Source organism: Hordeum vulgare, chromosome 4H (assembly GCF_904849725.1).
Source record: "Hordeum vulgare subsp. vulgare chromosome 4H, MorexV3_pseudomolecules_assembly, whole genome shotgun sequence".
NCBI lineage: Eukaryota > Viridiplantae > Streptophyta > Magnoliopsida > Poales > Poaceae > Hordeum > Hordeum vulgare.
Genome location: NC_058521.1, coordinates 515,655,078 through 515,663,347, shown reverse-complemented (window position 1 = coordinate 515,663,347; position 8,270 = coordinate 515,655,078). Strand labels below are relative to the sequence as shown.

The following is an 8,270-nucleotide window of genomic DNA, read 5'->3' as shown; positions in this document are numbered from 1 at the left end:
AGTTCATTCTCTAGACTTAAAAGAAAGATCTATTTAGACCAAGATATGATGGAATTAAGATATTGGGACTCAACGTTCCATAATGTCATTGGATCCACCAAACACAATTGATTGGTATTCAAGAATATCTTTTCACATATCATCTTCCTCGTTCTCCAATTTCACTGAAATGTAAACACCGATATCATTAGATACATCAATGAGATCCCCACTATGTGGGATCATAGATAAGCTTAGTGTTCCTACTAAGTGTGGTAGCCCTTAGTCTTTGAAATAGACCTTATGGCTACATACATCAATCATTATCTAAACAATAATGTTTTTTGTGTTACCCGGATGCAAACAGGTTACCAATAAGCAACATCACTATATTGCATATCTAGCAAATCAAATCATGTGACTGATACATGATTTGTTCATGAAGTCTCTACCAACATAAACTAGGTTAGCAGGCTAGTGAAGTTAGGAGGGGTCCCTGGATCAATCTGTTCCAGCGATTCTAAGATTATATGCAACATGATTGTAACTCTCGGGTTAATTAATACTTCTCATTGTTATAAACAGAGTGAAGCCATAGAAAGCTAAACTCAGGTCTGATTAAAACTCAACAAGCTAAACTTACTGGCAGACGATAGTTGCTCAGTGCAAAACAAAACATACTACCATTAGCATTTGAGCATCAGCAATCAAAACTCAACCAACCCCAGTCCTGTAGCCCAGATGCAGAGGGAAGGAAACACAAGCATTCGGGGAGAGATTACTTCAAGAATTAACCAAAAAGCAGATCAAACAGAGGAGATACGGCAAAATTATAGTAGTTTGCTACCATATACGAATACTGTCAATCATCACCACAACGATAGGAGGCTGAAAGCAAAAGTAAAATAAGGTTCAACGACAACGAGACGATAACAGAATAAACTCTGACACGGCGATGGATTTAACCGGTCCATGAAACTGACTAGTAGTAGCACTCTAGTTCTTGATCTTCTTCTTGGGCCTCAGCTGGTTGCTGTGGCCACACTTCTTCTTGCGGCAGTTGACAGCCCTTGGGTGCAGGCGCGCATAGCATCTGCAGATAAGTGGAAAAGATTAGCATGTGCAAAAACAAAGTGTTATCCGACGAGACTGTACACAAAGGTTAATTTACAAATGGCTTAATTTGTCTGTAAAATGCAATAAAGATAGGCTAGTGGTAACTATTGTAATAGAACTGGCAGAATTGAGAAGATTGGAAAGGGCAAGCAAAACGACCTAAAACACAAACATAATCAATCAGAATTCAGCATGAAACAAGGAAACCATGGAGGCTCTCAGTAAAGGCCAGTTTTTTCCACATGGGAAGATCCTTCAGAAGAGACCCATCTTCCCTCCCAGTTGATGCTCCCCAATCTCGTCACATCCTTCTATCTAAACCTTTTGATGAAGAACTAACAGAAACTAAATCCCGCTTAGTTCTTCAGCAAAAGGAATAGACTTCACAAGGAAGTGCTGAGACAGAAAGACCATACAGTAAAAGAGGGAAGGAGAAATCACTTCATCCAGTCTTCAATTCGGTGTGGTTAAAGCAAGAGTAGTCATCATTGAGCCAAACAATAACTGTCATGAATACAATGCTCTGAGAACCAAAATGCAAGAGCCAACAAACGCCCACTTCAACTCTTCACTAAATAAAGCTCTATGTTATCTCATTACAAAACCCAAAACCATAAATCTAACAAAAGAGCATCATGATATAAGGTACAAGTTAACAAATAAAACAGCAAAAGGAATATAGCAAGTAATAGGTTATAGATTTTCTTGATGGTAAGATTGAGATGGATGCTACATAAGGTAGCTCAAGAGTACATTGTGGGGTTTTAAAAGCCAGCACAAGCTGATAAAGCCAAATTAAAACTATGTACCCTAACGCATCATGCTGGTATGACTAACTCGTTTCTAAAAGTAAGAAAACACAATATTTAGGATGAGTATACACGATGGAAAAATGAGCTCAACCGAAACATCGGATCTTATCTATGTTCTTAATCTTGAAAACAACTGCGTTGCAAGCCATCTAAAAATACATATTCCAGTGATTATAATCGTAGACTAATTTCTTATCTTCCATTACTGATATCAAATTTTAGTATATGTAAATCATTCATAAGAGAAATCTTACATCTAACAGAGAGATAAACTATGTCTGAAACGATATGCAGTTACACGAGCTGGCATGTCGACGACTGCACTTACTTGCGGCAGATCATCTTCTCCTGGTTGTACTTGCGGGCAAGCGCCTGCAGGGACGGCTCGATGATGCCTCCGCGGAGCCTGAGGACGAGATGGAGTGTCGACTCCTTCTGGATGTTGTAGTCGGCAAGGGTGCGGCCGTCCTCCAGCTGCTTGCCGGCGAAGATCAGCCGCTGCTGGTCCGGCGGGATCCCTGGCGGAACGAAGCTGGGATTAACAACGGCGGCCGGCAGAAACGGAAACAAAACAGAAAGGAAAGAAGATCGGAAAAGAAGATACTCACCCTCCTTGTCCTGGATCTTAGCCTTGACATTGTCGATGGTATCGCTGCTCTCAACCTCGAGGGTGATGGTCTTCCCCGTGAGGGTCTTCACGAAGATCTGCATTTTGGCGAAGGGTGTTGAGGCGGCGGCGGCGGCGGGTGAGGCATTTTATAGGGGTATGGAACTAGGGTTTGCTCTGAGGAAGAGGAATTGGCTGGCGAATGGGCTGGGGAGTGGACTGGGCTGCTCAACGCCGTTGGAACCGAGAGCGTGCAGCTGGACTGGGCTGCTGAACCGGGAACGTGGAGCATGACCGTGCGTCTCACCGAGGCCGGGCCTCTCATTAAAAAAAACTTATACTTCTTAAAAAAAAACACATGTTTTTTCATGCAAAAAAGTTTGTAAAAGAATTTTGTCCAAAAGGTAAGAAATATCGGTGGAAAACAGAAACACCGAAAAACCCCAGAAAAATGCCTAAAAATTAAAAAAGTGTGCGAAAAAATAAAAAAATAAAACCTAAAATAGCTAAGAACACGGCACACGACAAGGGCTGAGAATACATCAAATGACGGCGCGTGAGAGTGATCGTTAGGAGGCTCCTAAAAAAACGATCACCAAATAATTACTTTCTAGTTTCATCCGTGATAAAACAAAACAAGCCAAAAAGACCATTAAAAGAGTGTGGGTCATAGGCTACTTTAGGTCGGACTCATTCTTGTAGGGCCATTGAGATCAATTATAATAAGGTACAGTTAGCAGACTGTAAGAATTAAAAAATTGTATTTTTGTAGCACGGACACTTGTAAGGACGTAAGGTGGGACATGTATTAATAAAATAACGAGAATTGTAAGTTCCAATTATTGCCATGACTAGGATTCGAACTCCGGTCTCATGGAGAAGACCCATAGCACGCTACCACCACACCACTTGAAGTGTTTTTGTGAGTTAAGCGATAGTCGACACATTTGACCCGATAGAGCCATGTCAGCATATTTAAAACACCATTTTTTTGTCAGTTTACGTGAGATTGATTCACGAAATTAATTTCAAGGCATTGTCTTTTTCCACTTGATATTTCGTGCAGCCATCCCATTTAATGTCAATGATTTTTTATTCAATGTAATCTTTTTGATTCACTCACCGAGTGACAATGATAGCACTTTTTTCTCTGTACTTTTTTTCTCTGTGCATTTTTTCTGATCATGGAACGTATATACCCTCGTCTTGGTATCTTTGGCGTGGGAGTGGGGAGGTGGCAGGGGTGGTAACTCACACATCGCAGACCTGATAACTTATGTGCTTCGGTCCTGATAACTTTTGGTGAGGTGGCGGTGAAATATATACACAGTAACTTTAATGTTAGTAGCAAGGTAACTTACAATTCATAGCCTGATAACTTATGTACCCCGGTCATGGTAACTTTTGACGACGTGCGGGGGGTGGGGGTGGTGATGAAATATGCCATCCGATAACTTTTGCATGAATAGTATGGTAACTCACACACTACAAACTAGATAACCTATGTACCCTAGTCCTGATAACTTTGGCGACGGGGTGGAGATGGGGGGGTGATACGTCTCCAACGTATCTATAATTTTTTATGGTTCCATGCTATTATCTTGTCAACTTTGGATGTTTTGTATGCATTTTATATCTTTTTGGGGACTAACCTATTAACTAAGTGCCAAGTGTCAGTTCCTGTTTTTTCGTGTTTTTGACATTTTTCAGAGGAGAATATTAAACGGAGTCCAAACGGAATAAAACCTTCGAAAAGATTTTTTCTGGAACAGAAGATACGCACGGAACTTGAGAACCAAGGCAAAGGGCTCCGGGGGAGGCCACAAGCCCCCTAGCCGCGGCCTGGGGGCGCGCCTAGCAGGCTTGTGGGCCCCCCGTGGCTCCTTTGCCCTACATCTTTCGCCTATAAATTCCCTCAAAATCTGAAACCATGGGAGGGAGCCACAAAAATACTTTTTCGTCGTCGCAAGCTTCTTTCTTCGCAAGATCCCATCTAGGGCACGTTCTGCTGCCCTGCCGGGGGGGATTCGGACACGGAGGGCTTCTTCATCAACACCATTGCCTCTCCGATGATGCGTGAGTAGTTCACCACAGACCTTCGGGTTCATAGCTAGCTAGTAGCTAGATGGCTTCTTCTCTCTCTTGGATCTTCAATACAAAGTTCTCCATGATCTTCATGGAGATCTATCCGATGTAATCTTCTTTTGCGGTGTGTTTGTCGAGATCCGATGAATTGTGGATTTATGATCAGATTATTTATGAATCTTATTTGAGTTTCCTCTGATCTCTTATATGCATGATTTCATATCCTTGTAATTCTCTTCGAGTTGTGGGTTTCGTTTGGCCAACTTGATCAATAATTCTTGCAATGGGAGAAGTGCTTGGTTTTGGGTTCATACCGTGCGGCGACCTCACCCAGTGACAGAAGGGGTAGCGAGGCACGCATCGTGTTGTTGCCATCAGGGGTAAAAAGATGGGGTTTATATATATTGCATGAATTTATCCCTCTACATCATCTTGCTTAAGGCGTTACTATGTTTGTTATGAACTCAATACACTAGATGCATGCTGGATAGCGGTCGATGTGTGGAGTAATAGTAGTAGATGCAGAAAGTATCGGTCTACCTGTCTCGGACGTGACGCCTATATGTATGATCATTGCCTTAGATATCGTCATGACTTTGCGCGGTTCTATCAATTGCTCGACAGTAATTCGTTCATCCACCGTAATATTTGCTATCATGAGAGAAGCCTCTAGTGAACACTATGGCCCCCGGGTCTACTTCACATCATATTTTCAGCTCTACACTTTTACTTTGTTGCACTTTCCACCTTCACATCTCACCTTGCAATCAATCGTGAAGGGATTGACAACCCCTTTGTAGCGTTGGGTGCAAGTTTGCTGTTTTTGCGCACGTACTTTGGAGACTTGCCTTAATACTCCTACTGGATTGATACCTTGGTTCTCAAACTGAGGGAAATACTTACTGCTACTGTGCTGCATCACCCTTTCCTCTTCAAGGGAAAAACCAACGCAAGCTCAAGAGGTAGCAAGAAGAATTTCTGGCGCCGTTGCCGAGGAATATCAAGTCAAGAATAGTCTCCCTTCAACGTGTCAATTTTTGGCATCGGGGATTATTCTAAGTGAAGCTTATCCAAGTAACTGTCGCAAATGTTGGAATTATGCCCTAGAGGCAATAATAAATGTATAGTTATTATTATAATTCCTGTATCAATATAATAGTTTATTATCCATGCTATAATTGTATTGAATGAAGACTCATTTACATGTGTGGATACATAGACAAAACACCGTCCCTAGCATGCCTCTAGTTGGCTAGCCAGTTGATCGATGATAGTCAGTGTCTTCTGATTATGAACAAGGTGTTGTTGCTTGATAACTGGATCACGTCATTGGGAGAATCACGTGATGGACTAGACCCAAACTAATAGACGTAGCATGTTGATCGTGTCATTTTGTTGCTACTGTTTTCTGCGTGTCAAGTATTTATTCCTATGACCATGAGATCATATAACTCACTGACACCGGAGGAATGCTTTGTGTGTATCAAACGTCGCAACGTAACTGGGTGACTATAAAGATGCTCTACAGGTATCTCCGAAGGTGTTAGTTGAGTTAGTATGGATCAAGACTGGGATTTGTCACTCCGTGTGACGGAGAGGTATCTCGGGGCCCACTCGGTAATACAACATCACACACAAGCCTTGCAAGCAATGTAACTTAGTGTAAGTTGCGGGATCTTGTATTACGGAACGAGTAAAGAGACTTACCGGTAAACGAGATTGAAATAGGTATGCGGATACTGACGATCGAATCTCGGGCAAGTAACATACCGAAGGACAAAGGGAATGACATACGGGATTATACGAATCCTTGGCACTGAGGTTCAAACGATAAGATCTTCGTAGAATATGTAGGATACAATATGGGCATCCAGGTCCCGCTATTGGATATTGACCGAGGAGTCTCTCGGGTCATGTCTACATAGTTCTCGAACCCGCAGGGTCTGCACACTTAAGGTTCGACGTTGTTTTATGCGTATTTGAGTTATATGGTTGGTTACCGAATGTTGTTCGGAGTCCCGGATGAGATCACGGACGTCACGAGGGTTTCCGGAATGGTCCGGAAACGAAGATTGATATATAGGATGACCTCATTTGATTACCGGAAGGTTTTCGGAGTTACCGGGAATGTACCGGGAATGACGAATGGGTTCCGGGAGTTCACCGGGGGGGGGGGGCAACCCACCCCGGGGAAGCCCATAGGCATTGGGGGAGCCACACCAGCCCTTAGTGGGCTGGTGGGACAGCCCACAAGTGCCCAATGCGCCAAGAGAAGAAAAATCAAGAGGAAAGAAAAAAAAAGAGGAGGAGGTGGGAAGGAAGGGGGACTCCTCCCACCAAACCAAGTCCAACTCGGTTTGGGGGGGGGGAGTCCTCCCCGCCTTTGGCTCGGACGACTCCTTGGGGGTCCTTGGACCCCAAGGAAAGGCCCCCCTCCTTCCCACCTATATATACGGAGGTTTTAGGGCAGATTTGAGACGACTTTCCCACGGCTGCCCGACCACATACCTCCACGGTTTTTCCTCTAGATCGCGTTTCTGCGGAGCTCGGGCGGAGCCCTGCTGAGACAAGGTCATCACCAACCTCCGGAGCGCCGTCACGCTGCCGGAGAACTTTTCTACCTCTCCGTATCTCTTGCTGGATCAAGAAGGCCGAGATCATCGTCGAGCTGTACGTGTGTTGAACGCGGAGGTGCCGTCCGTTCGGTACTAGATCGTGGGACTGATCGCGGGATTGTTCGCGGGGCGGATCGAGGGACGTGAGGACGTTCCACTACATCAACCGCATTCTCTAACGCTTCTGCTGTACGGTCTACAAGGGTACGGAGATCACTCATCCCCTCTCGTAGATGGACATCACCATGATAGGTCTTCGTGCGCGTAGGAAAAATTTTGTTTCCCATGCGACGTTCCCCAACAGTGGCATCATGAGCTAGGTTCATGCGTAGATGTCTTCTCGAGTAGAACACAAAAGTTTTTGTGGGCGGTGATGTGCGTTTTGCTGCCCTCCTTAGTCTTTTCTTGATTCCGCGGTATTGTTGGATTGAAGCGGCTTGGACCGACATTACTCGTACGCTTACGAGAGACTAGTTTCATCGTTACGAGTAACCCCCTTTGCTCAAAGATGACTGGCAAGTGATGGTTTCTCCAACTTTAGTTGAATCGGATTTGACCGAGGAGGTCCTTGGATGAGGTTAAATAGCAACTCATATATCTCCGTTGTGGTGTTTGCGTAAGTAAGATGCGATCCTACTAGATACCCTTGGTCACCACGTAAAACATGCAACAACAAAATTAGAGGACGTCTAACTTGTTTTTGCAGGGTATGATTGTGATGTGATATGGCCAATGATGTGATGTGATATATTGGATGTATGAGATGATCATGTTGTAATAGAAATATCGACTTGCACGTCGATGGTACGGCAACCGGCAGGAGCCATAGGGTTGTCTTTATACTAACGTCTGTGCTTGCAGATGCGTTTACTATTTTGCTAGGATGTAGCTTTAGTAGTAATAGCATAAGTAGCACGACAACCCCGATGGCAACACGTTGATGGATGATCATGGTGTGGCGCCGGTGACAAGAAGATCGTGCCGGTGCTTTGGTGATGGAGATCAAGAAGCACGTGATGATGGCCATATCATGTCACTTATGAATTGCATGTGATG

The 8,270-nt window shown here is 43.9% G+C and overlaps 1 protein-coding gene across 1 annotated transcript; it reads right to left on the bottom strand.

Annotated features, from left to right (window-relative positions):
- Positions 1-799: 799 nt before the first annotated feature.
- On the bottom strand, positions 800-2,644 carry LOC123449222 (ubiquitin-60S ribosomal protein L40-1). The gene is made up of 3 exons (XM_045126361.1): positions 2,516-2,644; positions 2,236-2,425; positions 800-1,072 (listed from the first exon to the last, which is right to left on the bottom strand). Exons 1-3 carry the CDS (start codon positions 2,616-2,618, stop codon positions 976-978), a joined length of 390 nt encoding a protein of 129 aa, XP_044982296.1. The 5' UTR covers positions 2,619-2,644; the 3' UTR covers positions 800-975.
- Positions 2,645-8,270: the final 5,626 nt, after the last annotated feature.